This window comes from Protopterus annectens, chromosome 1.part0 (assembly GCF_019279795.1).
Source record: "Protopterus annectens isolate FY-2018-M chromosome 1.part0, PAN1.0, whole genome shotgun sequence".
Classification (NCBI taxonomy): domain Eukaryota; kingdom Metazoa; phylum Chordata; order Ceratodontiformes; family Protopteridae; genus Protopterus; species Protopterus annectens.
The window spans coordinates 613,061,771-613,078,398 of NC_056725.1; the positions used below are offsets into that span (position 1 = coordinate 613,061,771).

General features: G+C 47.4%; 1 protein-coding gene across 1 annotated transcript in view; it reads right to left on the bottom strand.

The window, feature by feature from the left end:
* Positions 1-16,628, bottom strand: part of MRPS10 (mitochondrial ribosomal protein S10) — a 457,510-nt gene that overhangs the window by 94,410 nt on the left and 346,472 nt on the right. Inside the window, exon 6 of the mRNA XM_044061852.1 lies at positions 321-410. Within this exon, the coding sequence (XP_043917787.1) occupies positions 321-410 (90 nt within the window). The remainder of the gene's footprint in view (positions 1-320; positions 411-16,628) is intronic.

The following is a 16,628-nucleotide window of genomic DNA, read 5'->3' on the forward strand; positions in this document are numbered from 1 at the left end:
TGCATCTGGAAAATGAAACATCAGCAAATAACTTATCCTGTCCCTCCACCCCTGCAAAATATAAATTAATACAATGAATACCAAGATCAGTGGACTGCCACTGTATTTCAGGGAAAAGGCAATTTCCCCTAACATAACCTTTGAAAAAGAGTGTATTTTTGCCCTTGGTACCAACTGCAAAAGTGACCACCACGACCAACATGCAAGGTACACTACCCAACAAACTTATAAATTATTTGCAACAATAGCAGAAAATTAAGTCAGATCAGGCTAGAATACATGTTCATTTTGAATCTTATTCAAAATAACTCAAATATTACCTTTTTAACTTCCATGGCAACTCCCTCAGGCAAATTTCTCTGAATGTATTCCAAATACACATTTGCTGTACTTCCTGTTAAATGCTTGAGCTAAAAGAAAACAAAATAAATTATTAAAAGGTATGAAAATATACAAGAATACAGTTATGCTAGTGAAAAGAATTAAACATTAAAATCTTCTCGACAGAGAAAGTACAGTTGTGTACACTTACCATAAATGTAGATGTTCGAGTGTATTCACTGTTGCAGTCATCACATTTGGGTTATCTGCTTGCAGGTAAGCCTTCAGTCGGCCCGAATACCAGAGTCTTGGGAATTCAGTGTCGGACGCTGTCACCTCTTCCATGACATCAGGTCATCAGGGATATAAAACATGCAGCTGATGCCATTACATCAGTTTTTCTTGCCCCAGATATCAGAAGTCCCCCTAATTGGAAGCAATTACATGGTGTGGAACACCTCCAGTAAAAAGTAAATACCATAGCCATAAGATATGGCCAAAAAGAGGATAGGTCAGGGGGTTGGAGGGAGGGTAACCAGGACTGCAACAGTGAATATACTCTAACATCTACATTTATGGTAAGTGCACACAACTGTACTATGTTCTTCATGTTTCACTGTTGCAGTCATCACACTTGGGTTGATTCCCAAAGCTGAGGAAGGGTGGAGGCAGTCAAGTAATAGTAGGGCTGGCTAGCAGGCCTTGTAAGACTGCTTTGGCAAATCTAGCTCTGGATTTAGAAAAGACAGGTAAGTGGTAATGCTTGGTGAAGGTGTGTACAGAACTCCAGGTTGCAGCTTCCGGGATGTCCCTGGTAGGAACTCCCCTGAGAAATGTTGTAGAGGTTGAGGGAGCCCTAGTTGAATGAGTTCTTATCCCCTGTGGGGTGGGTTTTCCATGGTGTTTGTAGCAGAAATGGATGCAGTGTGCTATCCATTTGGAAATGGCCTTGCCCTCTGCCCCTGTAGCAAAGCTGACTAGCATCTGGTCAGATTTTCTGAAAGGCTTAGTCCTGTCAAGGTAGAACCTGAGTTGTCTGCGTACATCCAAGGAGTGCAGGATCCTTTCCCCTTTTTTCTGCGGATTAGGGAAAAAGGTTGGTAAATGGATGGATTGGTTTAGAGCCACACTGGATACCACCTTGGGCATAAAAGATGGGTTAGTTCTGAGGGAAACCCTGTCAGCATGGAAAATAATGAAGGATTCCACAGCCATTAGTGCTCAACACTCTTCTTGCTGAAGTGATGGCTAGAAGTAAAGCTGTTTTCAAAGAGAGGAATTTTAACTGTGCTGTAGCAGCAGGCTCAAAAGAGGGAAGCGTGAGCTTCTCTAGCACAAAGTTAAGGTCCCAGGCAGGGGTGGGAGTGCTCCTTGGGGGTCTTAAATTGTTAGCGCCTCTCAGGAACTGTTTGACCAGAGGGTGAGAAAAAGAGAGGTGGCTCAGCATTATAATGAGCTGAGATGGCCAAGGCATGAATCTTAATAGAAGAGGACAGGCCTTTGTGGAGCAGCTCTGCTAGGTAATCTAAAATTTGAGGTAAGGCGGGCACGGCTGTGTCCTTCCCTTGAGACTGGCTCCAAGAACAGTATCTTTCCCATTTTTCTGAGTAGGATTTCCTAGTACTAGGCCTTCTGGCCTCAAGGATGATGTCCAGCACCTGTTTGTTGAGGGTTGCTGGCGGTGTATTCAGGGAATAAGACAGGCTGCAAGGTTCAGGGTTTGCAGTTGAGGATGCAAAATCTGTCCCTCCTGCTAGGGCAGCAGGGAGGGGGTCTGATGTAGGTACCAGGGTGGCACTACTGCCAGATTGCATAGGAGTGGGTACCAGTGCTGGCGGGGCCAGTCCGGTGCAATAAGGATTATCCTTGGTTTGTCCTGTTTGATCTTGAGTAGTACTTTTGAAAGGAGGGGCAGAGGGGGAAAGGCATAAATTGAGAGGTTTTCCCATGTAAAGGATTGGGCATCCACTTACCATGCTTGGCTGTGGGGATTTCTGGTGCAAAATTTGCTCAACTGATGGTTTTGGGAGGAGGCAAAGAGGTCCACCTCTGGTGTCCCCCACCTGTGGGTTAGAAGTTTGAATGAGCTGGGTTTCAGTTTCCACTAGTGTGAGTCCAGTAGATTTCTGCTTTTTTGTTTGCCTGGCAGAAATTGAGCTTGCACGTGCACTTGTTTGCTCAAGGCTGTGTTCCACAGGGCCAGGGCGAACCTGCAGAGTGGGTAGGAATGAGTTCCTCCCTGCTTGTTTATGTACCACATAACTGTGGTGTTGTCAGTCTTTATCAAGAGTTGTCTTGGAACGATAAGGTTTTTGAAGGCTGTCAGAGCATTCTGTACAGCTAACATTTCTTTTTGATTGATATGTAGGTGAAGTTGTCCTGGGCTCCATTTGCCTTGAATGCATTTGCCAGCCATGTGAGCCCCCCATGCATAGTCTGATGCGTATGTTGTCAGGATTTGGGCAGTGAGGGGTTTAGTGAAAGGGAGTCCCTTGTTGTGGTTGCAAGCCTCTGCCCACCAAAGGAACTCTGCCCTTAGACAAGGAATGATAGGAATAACTGTTTCCAGGTCCTGAGAATGTTGGCACCAGAGACTTTTTAAGTACCATTGAACTTTCCTCATATGCAGTCTTGCATATGGAATGAGTACAATGCATGAGGCCATGAACCCTAGGGCTTGCAGTATTTTTCTTGCAGATTGCTGGGTTCTGGTGGCCATTAGTTTGAAGTAATTTGTCAAATAAACCTGCTTTTCTGGAGTAAAGAATGCCATCTGAGAAGTTGTGTTCAAGCTTGCTCCCAGGAATACAATCTTCTGACTGGGCACCAGATGCAATTTCTTTTCATTGATGGTGTACCCCAGAGAAGTTAGAAGTCTCTTTACAAATGCCAGGTGCTGAAGCAGCAATTCCTGACGGTCCGCCTCAATCAGGCCATTGTCCAAGTATGGATAAATTTGAATATTTCTCTGCCTGCAGTATGCAATGGTTGGCTCCAGGCACTTTGAGAATACCCTGGGCGCAGTAGATAAGCCAAAGGGAAGTGCAGAGAACTGATAATGCATAGTGCATAGAGCCTGCCCTGAAATGTAGATATTTCCTGCAAGATTCCCTTACGGGGATGTGCAGATAAGCTTCTTTTAGGTCTAGGGTGACTAGCCAGGAGTCCTTGGCTAGCATAGGAAGCAGCTGTTGTAGTGTAAGCATTTAGAATTTTGGGACCACCAAGAAGGTGTTGATAATGGACAGGTCCAATATAGGGTGCCAAGAGCCCTCTTTTCTGAGCACCGGGAACAATCTGAAGTAGAAACCCTGCCCTCTTTGCTATATTGGAACAGGTTGAATAGCCCTGATACTGAGAAGAGAAAGTATGTGTTTTGAGCCTCTGCCCACTGGTTTGGAGAAAGGTCTGGCAACCTGCTTGGGGTTGGCATTGAGTGGAAGTAGAATCTGTATCCCTGGGATACAATGTCCAGGACCCATCGGTCCTGGGTAATGGACATCTAGTTTTTTGCATGCAGGGCGAGTTTTCCTCAGACAAGTCATTGTGAATTTTTTCCATAAGGGAGTGGCTTACCACTCCCTGTTTTTGAGTGGGGAGCACTCCTTTGTTTAGATCTCTGCGAAACCCTGAGACTGTAGCCTTGGTGGTCTGTTGCCCCTGGGTTGGGGCTGAGAAGACCTGGAAGGAACTGGAAAGGACCAGTTTTTAGAAGGCCAATGCCTACTGAATCTAGGTGGCTGTACCTGTAAGAAATGTTTAACAGTTTGCATAGATTTAGCTTTTTCCTCCATCTTTTTAAGAACCTCTTCTGCTTTTGTGTCAAATAAGAAGTTATGTACTCACCATAACGTTCCGTCTGAGTAGGTAACTTCTTTTGTCTGCAACCTTTGGGTATCGGATCCGAGTCGGCAACTTATTTCACAGCTATAAGATCCGAGCTCCTAGCTCCTCCCCTTACCCATAATCCCCTGCCAACCCTGACTGACCTCAGATCAAGTTTGCCCTCATACAAGCAGCTAAAAGGCTAAATACGTTCCAAAGGGGACTAGAAGAAGGACATCCAGGAACTAAAATTCTGATGGTCAGGGGGATGGAGGGGGGGGGGGTTGCAGACAAATGAAGTTACCGACTCAGATGGAACGTGATGGTGAGTACATAACTTCTTAATCTGAAGTAGGTACTTCATTTGTCAGCAACCTTTGGGACAGAGTCCCCAGCTACCTGGATCTTGGGCGGCCATCATGGAAGGATGTTCCGGAGCACTGCGGAGCCAAAGGATTCTCTCCCTCTGGAGATAACGTCCAACTTAGCAGAGGTAGATATAGAGCGAGTAGAATGTGTACGAACTCCCTGAGGTGCGGACCTCCCAGAACTTTCATAGGCCAATAGAAAACACTGAGATCCATCGTGATAAAGTGACCTTAGAGACAGATTTACCCAAGTTAAATTTGGCAAAGGAGATAAACAACTGGTCAGATTGTCTATGACCAGCAGTCCTGTGAATGTAGAAGCGCAGTTGTCTATGCACATCTAACAAATGCAGTTTGTATTCTCCTTTGTTCCGATACTTATGAAAGAAGACTGGCAGGTTAATGGATTGGTTGATATTAGCCTCTGAAGCCACCTTGGGAAGAAATGAGGGATTGGTCCTGAGGTACACTCTATCCTGTTGAGAGGCCAAGTACGGGGGTTTTACACAAAGGGCCTGAAGCTCAGAAACTCTTTTCGCTGAAGTAATAGCGACAAGGAACGCCGTTTTCCAAGATAGGTACTTAAGATCAACCGAAGCAGCCGGTTCAAAAGGGGGAGCTGTTAAGGCCTGTAGGACTAGTGATAAATCCCAAGGGGGTACAACTTCCTTGACAGGAGGTCTGAGCAGGAAGGTACCCTTGAGAAAGGTTTTACACAATTTTGCCGTAATCAAAGGACCTGACTCATGTCCCACATGGTAATGAGAAATAGCTGCCAGATGAACCTTGACCGTAGAGCAGCTAGCCCCCTGATGAAATAGACCTTTAAGGAAATCCAACACAGCCGGCAATGGTGCTGTGAAGGGATCTAAGTTATGATTCTCCACCCAGATGGAGAAACGCTTCCACTTACTGCGATAGACCTTTCTAGTGGAAGGTTTGTGTGCTGCTACTAGGATGGCTTTAACTGGGGAAGAGATTCCGGGAGCCCTGACTAGGAGTGGAACTGGAGCAGCCAAGCTGTCAACTTGAGGTTGTCCAGATTCGGGATCAGGAGACCTAGGAGATGAGATATTAGATCCGGTAGGGGATCCAGAATCCAAGGAGGATTTACCAGGTGAGACCACAGGTAAGGGAACCACGTTTGACGAGGCCAGAATGGGGCAATGAGGATCATTCTGCTCCCCAACCGACTGGCTTTCTATATGAGTTTCAGCATCAGGGGTAGAGGTGGGTAAGCATAAAGTAGACCGGGAGGCCAAGCATGCACCAGAGCATCACTCGGGGATTCCCCAAAGGGGGGAATTAGAGCGAAGTAACTGTTGTATTTGAGGGAGAAGCGAAGAGATCGTAACAGGGTTGCCCCCACTCGGCAAAAATCCGCTTCGCTACCTGGGGATTGAGAGACCACTCGTAAGGGGAAAGGATGGTGCGGCTGAGTCTGTCCGCCAGTATGTTGGACCGTCGGAATGTGCGTTGCAATAAGAAAGCGGTTGGTGGAGATCGCCCATTCCCACACTCTCATGGCCTCTCGACAGAGAGGATAGGACCTGGTTCCCCCCTGTTTGTTGATGTACCAGACAACTGACATGTTGTCCGTCTGTATCGCAATAGTTCCTACAGGAAGAAGGTTCTGAAGTGCTTGCAACGCCAACAGCACCGCCCTCATCTCCAGGACACTGATATGCAAAGAGGTCTCTGTGTTGTTCCATGTGCCTTGGACCGTCCTGCCTGAGCAATGCCCCCCACCCGAGGCGAGAGGCGTCCGTAGTCACCGTGGCGAGGGGAGGAGGCATGGAGAAGGGACGTCCCGTATGGAGGTCCGGAGATTGGAGCCACCATAAGAGAGTCCTCCTGCAAGCCCTGTTGAGGGGAATAGGATGGCTTAGGGAGTAATGTAGAAAGGACCACTGGACCTGAAGGGTCCATTGCAGTACCCTCATATTCAGACGAGCCAATGGCAGAAGAGTGATTGCCACCACCATGGAGCCTAGAGCCCTCAGGACCAATTCCGCCGGTGGAGCTTCTAATTGGAGGATGGCCCGCACATGAAGCCTCAGGTTTTGTAGTCATTCCGCAGTCAGGAATGCTAGAAGGTTTCTCGTATCCAACTTGGCCCCTATAAACTCTATCACCTGAGTCGGAGCAAGAGAGGATTTGTCCATGTTGGTAGTGATGCCCAGCTGGGGAGCAAGCCGGAGGAAGTAGTCCCTGGCTGAGCCAAGTAGATGCCTTGTCGGGGCGGTCAGGAGCCAGTCGTCCAGGTATGGAAAAACCTGCATTCCCTGGAGTCTCAGGTGGGCCGCTATCACTGCTAATACTTTGGTAAACACCCTGGGGGCTGTGGTGAGACCAAAGGGAAGGACCCTGAACTGGTAGTGACTGGCTCCCAGCCAGAAGCGGAGGAAGCTCCTGGATCGTCTGTCCATCAGAATGTGGTAGTACGCATCCTTGAGGTCTATTGAGCACATCCAGTCGTTCTCCCGCAATAGGGGGAGGATGGATTCAAGAGTGACCATCCGGAATTTTTGTTTGGTTACTGACAGGTTCAAAAAAGAGAGGTCGAGAATTGGCCTCAAGTCCCCAGTCTTTTTTGGCACCAAAAAGAACCTGGAGTAAAAACCTAATCCGCACTGGTCTGGGGGGATGGGTTGGATGGCTCTTTTTTCTAGGAGTTGCTGAATCTCTGCAGCTGCTACCTCCCTCTGATCGGTTGGTACATCGGGGAGGTTTCTGAGTTTGGGGACATGATACAGGGGAATTTGGTAACCTCTGGATATGATACGAAGCACCCAGCGATCTGATGTGATGGACTCCCAAGCTGCCAGGTGCCTCGAGAAACGCCCCCTGACTGTCTCCAGAGTGGAGCAGTCGGGCAACCCCGTGGGCCAATCAGAGAAGGTTTCTCTGGACCCAAAATTCTTCGGGCCCCCTCTGCCTCTAGGGCGGCATCCTCCCTGTCCTCCTCTGCCACGGAAGGACTGGTTATCTGGAGCAGGCTGGGAATGTTGCGATTTCCAGAACCACATCTTCTTCTGTCCCTTTTGGTTCTTGGAGAAGGACCTCTGGGGAGCAGAGAAGTGGACTCCGACTCCAGACAACGTCTTCCCGTCCTTTTCACTCTGGGCTAAAGTCTTGCGAACGGTCTTGCCAAATAAGGCAGAACCATCAAAGGGGGCATTCGCAAATGACGCCTTGAAGGGTTCCACGAAGTCACAATGTCGGAGCCAGGCCTGGCGTCTCATGACTAGGCCTGCTCCATTGGCTCTAGCAGCTCCCTCTGTGGCATGGGACAAAAGCCGCATAGAGGTATTCTATATAAATCTTAGAGTGGCCATGCGAGTGGAGTACAACTGTTTGTCCTCCGCCGACATAGACTCCGGGGGGGGGGGGCAGCGTACTCTTTGATAAGGTCTCGCTGCATCCTAATAGTGTGTGCCATGTAGTTCAGGGACCTTACTGAGAAGGTTGCTGAACTAAAGACCTGCTTCCCTAGGCGATCCATCGAGCGGGACTCTCTGCTCGGTGGATGGACTGAGGGGCTCTCCTGAGCTAATTCCCTCTTGGTGGCTGCCGCCACCAACATGGCATCTACGGGGGGACCCTTGCTCCAGTGGGATCTCTCTGAAGGGGGGCTCAGAATCCTATCAGGGTGCTTGGGAACTGGCTCCACAGTGTCCGGCTCCTTCCACGCCCTGGTGGTAATAAGGTCCACCAGGGGGTCGGCCAGAGGGGACACCCAAGAGGTAGATGGGCCTGCTTCGAACACCTCCAGGAACACTGACTCGTCAGAGGAAGCCTTGGGGGCAGACCACCCACCCCTAATCCTGTGCATTTCCATGATGTCTCCGAAGGAGATCCTCGGGGGGTGACCTTGGGGAGCCTTCCCCTTCATCCAAGTCCGTGTCTTCTGTTAAGGACTCAGGGGAGTCCACGTGCCTCCTCTTACACTTCCGCTTGTGAGGAACATCCTCGGGGGGGCTGTCCGAGGAAGTCTCACCAGCAACATCTTGTTCCAGAGGAACGACCTGAGACATCGAAGCAGGCTGTCCCTGTGGCCGGGTGATGGAAGCCAGACCCAGCCGAGAGGGAGTGCAGGATGGGGCCGAGGCAAGGGCCGGGGGTCCGGATGCACTCAACAGAGCCCTCTCCACCGCATTGAAGGCCGAGGGAGAGTCGCTCTCTCTCGGATCCGAGAGCAGACTCCCATTCGGATCCGATGGGGGGATCGGAACAGGTGCCGAGACCATCGGATCCGAAGGACCCGTGTGCTCCGACCTGGATGGAGCCGAAGGCACACTGAATCCCTCAGATCCGAAGCTCAGCCCACGGCTCCGAGAGCTCGGATCCGACAAGGATGGACCCGACAAACTCGAGGGAAAGGTCGGAGCCGAAGTACCAAGTACTGTCGGCGCTGACCCACCCCTGGCTCCAAAGCTGCCCGGCTCCGGGCACTCCGAACCTGGGAAGCGGGTCGGAGAAGGAGCTATCGGGGCAAAAAAAGGCGTTGAGCTCCCCCCCGAAGGGGGGGGGGGGAGGCAGGAGCACTCCCATCTGCAGCTGGGCCTGGATGAACCTTCGCATCATCCGGTCCAAGTCCGCATCCGACAGGCTATATGTGGATCTCGACGAGGCCACCAAGGTGGGCCGGGAGTGCCGCCTCGATGACCTCGACGGAGACCGGGTCTCCTCCTCCTCGGGTCCCGGTCAGAAGCATGGGGATCTGAGCCGAGGAGGAGACCTGGAAGCCGTGGAGGGAGAAGCCCGCTTAGCCGGGGGGGCGAAGCGGAGGCCTCGGCCAGCCACTTGTGGTGCTTCTCCTTCCTTTTCTCCCTCCTGGCCTCCCTCTCCTCCGGCGCCGCAGCAGGAGTTTGAGTCCCGGCCGGGGGGAGAGAGGCAGGAGTGGCCGCCACCGAGGACTGGGGTGAGGCCATGGGAGCACCGGAGGCCGAAGCTGAATCCGGGGGCAAAAGTCCCGCCAGGATCAGCTTCGACCTCCGTTCTTTCAGTGCCCTGGGGTTGAACGCCGCGCAGATAGTACACCCTGAGGAGAGGTGTTCAACCCCAAGGCACCAAACACACAGAGTGTGGCCATCCGCTGGTGAAAGCTTATGGCCACACTCGGTGCATTTGGAAAAGATCGGTTTTGGGGCCTCTGACATTATACTAGTACAAAAAAACAAACTCACTCACTCAAGGCCCCAAACACACACCGACCCACACAAAAACTACGCACCAGCGAGGGGAGGGGAAGAAATTACACTAAAAAATATAAGATTTTAGGACTAAAATAAGGGGAAACCTAAACACATTCAACCTTTTAATAAAAAATACAACAATAATTACAATAAGTTGAAAGACTTATCTGACCAGACTAGGAGCTCTTAATCTAGCTGCTTTCACTAAGCGCGGCAAACTAGATCTGAGGTCAGTCAGGGTTGGCAGGGGATTATGGGTAAGGGGAGGAGCTAGGAGCTCGGATCTTATAGCTGTGAAATAAGTTGCCGGCTCGGATCCGAGATCGGATCAGATACCCAAAGGTTGCTGACAAATGAACTACCTACTTCAGATCAAACGTTCCTAGTTTAATGGAGCATCTAGTAATTTTGCTTTGACATGGTCAGGCAAGATTTGTTCCTTCAGCCAAGCATGCCTTCTTAGTACAGACCCAGTGACAGCTGCTTTGCAAGATGGTTCTAAAGCATTAAAACCACACTGTAAAGTATGTTTACTGACTTGGTTTGCATAATGCATTAACTCTTGTAAATCTTTATTTTCTGGAAAATCTGGAAGCAACAACATTTTTTGTTTAATTAGTTCCACAATATGCTGCTGGTACTTCGGCATGTGAAACTGGCAATTTAAAGCCCCGATGGCAAGAGTTGCAGAGGTATATACAGTCTTGCTCCATCTGTCTAAAGCCCTCAAATCCCTGTCCGAAGGGGTAGGATTTTTGGCTGCAGCAACCTTAATACCTTTAGGTCCCTGGGAAATGGTCTCTGGATCCGCAGTGGGATTCTTAAAGAGAAATTTGTGAGAGTCAGGTACTCTAGTACTGGTCAGGCTTTCTAGGAGCTAGTGGTAAAGTATCAGGAATAAGACCAAATTCCATGAAAACATCATCTACAATATCTAGGACAGGGGGTATAGCTAGAGGCCTGTGCTGAGGCAAGTCTAAAAATTCTCAGAGTCTCTTTTTGGACTGTGGGTAGTCCTAGCATTCCCAGCGGAAAAGCTCTCTTAAGGTATGCAAGGTTTCACCAAAAGAAAAGTCCTCTAGAGGGGAGGCAGAGGGAATGGAATCCTCTGCATCTGAATCCTCATAGGTAGATAAGGGTATGTCCTGGTAATTAGAGGGATCAGAGTCATCGGACTCATGGTCTGTTGAATCAGAAAGGAATTATTTGTCTTTTAGCTTCCCCTAATTAGAGTTGTAAGGTCTTCTGCCATGCTAAGCATTTGTTTCTGGCATGAGAGCTTGAGCATGCGCTTTGGTCATCGGTTTTCTAGGCAAAGTGCAAACTCTGGGCCTGAGAAACTCAGTCGTTTTAGTCTGAAACAAAGCAGTCGGTTTAATACGAACATCGGAAGGTTGGAATACACCCTCAGAAGTCGTGTGTCTGCACAGTGGCTCCGGACCCACCCAAGGTAGAGACATCCGTAGGTTCCATAATCGAAAAAGCATCTGACGGCATACCGGACTCCAAATGGGTCTCAGCAGAGGCCTGTGAATCTTTAGAAGCAGGTATCAGGGGCTGCGAAGGCGCCTCACTGAGTACCGGCAGACTGGCAACTAGCTTAATGGAAGCGTCGTTGGCAGTTTTGGACCTATGCGGTCTGTCTCTGTCTTTCCATTTTTTCAGGATGATCGGTAGTCAGATGGCTTACCAAAGCCATTTTGGAATACAGAGAATGAGAGCAAAAGAATTTAGCAACAAAGACAGCCCGACGACGAATAGTTCGGGCGTTAAACATGGCACAAAACCGACAATGAGGAACGTCGTGGTCTGGGCCTAAACATGTGATGCAGTAAGAATGAAAATCTCTGTGAGGTATTTGCTTTCCACAGGCAAGACAACTTTTTCTGACATCGGTAAGAGCAAGAAAAAAGAATTCCTAATGGGGTACTTAGCTTTAGAAGACTTCAGGTTTGAAACTCGAAAAACGAAAATTTCAGGTAGCGGCCGACCGGCCCTTACGAACTACTTCTACTTCGGGCGCCTGCATGGCAAGAAAAGCTGATGTAATGGTGTTGGCTGCATGTTTTATACCCCTGACGACCTGTCGTCATGGAAGAGGCGACAGCATCTGACGCAGAAATCCCAAGACTATGGTATTCGGGCCGACTGAGGGCTACCTGCAGACAGATAACCCAAGTGTGATGACTGCAACAGTGAAATACGAAGCACATCTGTCCTTGTGTAGTTTTAGTCTATCCTCCCCTTCAGGTCTTCCTCCCTTTAGTCACTTGGTACAAAGCTACATCTGCTGACATAGCACTCAGTGGAGCAATTATACTCTCAATGATCAAAGACACCTCATTTCAGATCAGATGCTGCCTGTCCCCATACAATTATGACATGGTTCCTACTCCCATTTCCTAACATTTGTAGGATCCACTCAAGCATTCTAGACTTAATGTCCTGTGGTGGTTACTTCTCTTAAATATTAAAATCTGTAGTACTGAACACAAGCTATCATCTCATCAGCTCTGAAATCTCATTTCATCTTCTTCATCAAAACAATGCAACCCCACTGTTGCCACCACCCTCTTTTATCATCATTAGAGTAATTTATTCTTTACCTTCAATGGATACAAGACATCAGCCACACAAAGAAAATCCCTAGCAATAAGAACCTCAATATAGATCCTATTACAAAAGGAGAAATTGTAGTGTAGATTCTATAGCGAGGACCTAGCACAGATCCTACAATAACAGCAAAGGCTCTAATGCAGATACTCGGGGAAACAACACAGGCCCAAATACAGATTCTAAGGTCAGTGTACAGGCCACAACATATTCCACAGCACCAGCATGGCTTCTAGCACACATCCTTCTGGAATACTGCAAGCCCTAGCAGAGGTCCTTATTAAATATTAAATGGAGGAATGGGTCTCTCACACAGTACACAGCATCAAAGCAGTTTGTTTAAATTCTACTCTAATATACTCACCCTGTTTAACAAAATGCCAGAAATGCACATTTTTATATACATTTAATGACAAATTAACAGCAAACATGGAGTGGGGACAACCTACACCCTGTACACATGAAAGTATTTCATGTAGAAAGTCGTGAACACATGGAATGGACTATTGGAAAGGGGTGATAAAGCAGGAATCGATGAAAGCATTTAAGAGGGCATGACTGGAAGAGTGGTAAGGTTCATAGATTAGTACTAGGCTAAATGCCCTTGTGGGCCATTTTAAGCCTAGCCAATTAGAATGAGAATCAAACCCCGCACCTTGTGTTCATAAGGTAAACACCTTAGCCATTATGCCAACACCCCAATGGGACAAGGTATGGTTGACGTGGTGGTACAATGACATTTATTTAAAGGACAGACTATATAGGATGGCTACTGTTGTTTAGCAAATATAATGTACTGGATCAAGTTCTTGTGCAACTCACTAACAGTCATATGCTCATTATTATTAGTGCTTAGTACCCTCCTGTGACATTCCTGAAAATGAACATCCAAGTGTGCACCACAACTGTAACTGGAAAAAAAGAGATACATACATAAAATAACACTCTGACCCTAGACATGCATCTTTTATCAGTTGTAAACAGGCTTGTCCATCAAGACAATGGTACAGTTATTCTCCCTACTTTAGCATATCGTAAGAATTATCAGCACGTCTTTCTACTTATATACTTATCCTTATTTACACAGAGTAAGAGTACTTGCGTGACCAAACATAGGCTATTTTACTTACTGCTTACTTTTATTTATACTTTGGCAAAAACAGAGGCCCCAGTACAATTATTTTACAGTAGAGAGTCGATTATCTGAACTAACTGGGACCAATGGTAGTTTGGATAATCAAACATACAATGAATTAGATAAACTTCAAAAGTCTTGTTTTTTGACATACTAGGAAATGGAACAGCATGGACACCTGCAGACAGTACTTGTCTCAGGTCATGTCTTCTGACTAGTTTACAGCAGTTAGTTTTTCCTGACGTTAGAAACATGCATGGCTAAAAACAAAAAATCAGATGGGGCAGCAAAGATGTACAGAACTGGTCATTAATAAAAATGTGGAACATGCTGTGGTTACTCGCACAAAAACAACTATCTCAGTGACAGACGAAAGTAAGTACTACTTATAAGTATGATACCTAGCAAAGACCATGATCTATGTATACCTCAGACCATGATTTTTGTCAGGAAAGCAGGTGAAAATATGCATAAAATCATCATCTCTTGAGAGCCTGTGCCCATTTTTTCCATTTACTCTACAATAAATCTCAAGTAAAAGAAATATTTTATCTTAAGTCTGGTTATCAAGCATACCATTTTTTTCAAAGTGCTTTAAATACAGGGCACAGACAGAAGTAAATATTTTACATTTCAATTTAGCACTACAGGCCCTCACTCAAGACAGAACTTTATAACATTTCAATAAAGTAATAAGATGAGTTAGCAGCTCGGACAAGGCCCTGTTGCATTTTACAACTGTCAGTTGAATTACCAGAATATATTAAAATTCACTGTAGTGCAAGGACAAGTATACTCTGACATCAGGAAAAAGGCAGCGCCCTTAAGCAGCTCTCTGACGTCTTTGCTCTCAAGGTGAGCTTCTTGACATCCATGCTGAGAGCACATAGGCTGGCTATGATCAGAAACAAAATCATAATCCTCAGTTTTTAGCTCACTAGGAAACAGCTCTCTCAATCAGTGAAAACGTCATTGTGCCATTTAATTGTTACAAAACGTTGATTTAGTGATCTCTTCACTCAGACAAAGCATAAGTCTATGACAATATGAACGTTACTTATCTGAACTCTTCTGCACTCCATATAATCCTAGAAGTGACAATTACTGTGCTAAAACTCAGTGAATACAGAAGTTGACTTGTGCACACTGATTATTTTTTGACTGCTAACATTTAGGCAACAGACTGAAAGTACAGTTGTGTACACTTACCATAAATGTAGGTGTTTGAGTATATTCACTGTTGCAGTCATCACACTTGGTTTATCTGCCTGCAGGTAGCCGTCAGTCTGCCCGAATACCAGAGTTTTGGAATTTCTGCATTGGATGCTGTCACCTCTTCCATGAAGTCAGGTCGTCAGGGGTATAAAACATGTAGCCGACGCCATTACATCAGGTTCTTGCCCCAGATGTCAGGAGCCCCCAAAATAGGAAGCAATTACATGGTGTGGAACACCCTCAGTAGAAAGTAAAAACCATTGCCGTAAGATATGGCCAAAAAAGAGGATGGGTAGAAAGTACAGAAAAGTCAAGGGGCTGGTGGGAGGGTAACCAGGACTGCAACAGTGAATACACTCGAACATCTACATTTATGTTAAGTGTACACAACTGTACTATGTTCTTCGTGTTTCACTGTTGCAGTCATCACACTTGGGTTGATTCCCAAAGCTGAGGAAGGGTGGAGGCAGTCAAGAAATATTAGGGCTGGCTAGCAGGCCTTGCAAGACTGCTGTAGCAAATCCAGCTCTGGATTTCGAAAAGATAGTCAAGTGGTAATACTTGGTGAAGGTGGTGTACAGAACTCCAGGTTGCAGCTTCCAGGATGTCTCTGGTAGGGACTCCCCTGCGAAATGTTGTAGAAGTTGAGGTAGCCCTAGTGAAATGGGTTCGGACTCCCTGTGGGGTAGGTTTTCCATGGTGTTTGTAGCAGAAATGGATGCAGTGTGCTATCCATTTGGAGAGGTTTGCTTTGAAATGGCCTTGCTCTCTGCCCCTGTAGCAAAGCTGACTAGCGGCCGGTCAGATTTTCTGAAAGGTTTAGTCCTGTCAAGGTAGAACCTAAGCTGCCTGTGCGCATCCAAGGAGTGCAGGATCCTTTCCCCTTTATTCTGAGGATTAGGGAAAAAGGTTGGTAAATGGATTGATTGGTTTAAAGTCACACTGGATACCACCTTGGGCATAAATGATGGGTTAGTCCAGAGGGAAACCCTGTCCGCATGGAAGACAATGAAGGGTTCTCCACAGCCACAAGGGTCTGCAACTCAGACACTCTTCTTGCTGAAGTGATAGCTAGAAGTAAGGAGGTTTTCCAAGAGAGGAATTTTAACTCTGCTGTAGCAGCAGACTCAAAGGGGGGAAGCGTGAGCTTCTCTAGTACAAAGTTAAGGTCCCAGGCTGGAGTGGGAGCTCTCCTCGGGGGTCTTAGATTGTTAGCTCCTCTCAGGAACTGTTTGACTAGAGGGTAAGAGAAGAGGGGTGGCTCAGTATTGTAATGAGCTGAGATGGCAGAGGAATGAATCTTAATAGAAGAGAATGATAGGCCTTTGTAAAGCAGTTCTGCTAGATAATCTAGGATTTGAGTTAAGGTGGGCGCGGTTGTGTCCTTTCCCTGAGACTGGCTCCAAGAACAGTATCTTTTCCACTTTTCTGAATAGGATTGCCTTATACTAGGCCTCCTGGCCTCAAGGATGACATCCAGCACCTGTTTGCTGAGGGTTGCTGGTGATGTATTCATGGAATGAGCCAGGCTGCTAGGTTCAGGGTTTGCAGCTGAGGGTGCAAAATCTGCCCCTCCTACTGGGACAGCAGGGAAGGGGTCTGATGCAGGTGTCAGGGTGGCACTGCTGTCAGACTGTGTAAAATAGGTACCAGTGCTGGCGTGGCCAGTCTGGTGCAATCAGGATTGTCCTTGGCCTGTCCTGTTTCATCTTGAGTAGTACTTTCGAGAGGAGGGGCAGAGGGGGAAAGGCATAGATCGAGAGGTTTTCTTATGTAAATGATAGGGCATCCACTTTCCATGCTTGGCTGTGGGGAGTTCTGGTGCAACATTTGCTCAATTGATAGTTCTGGGGGAAGCAAAGAGGTCCACCTCTGGTGTCCCCCACCTGTGGATTAGAAGCTTGAATGACTTGGGTTCCAGTTTCCACTCGTGTGGGTCCATTAGATTTCTGC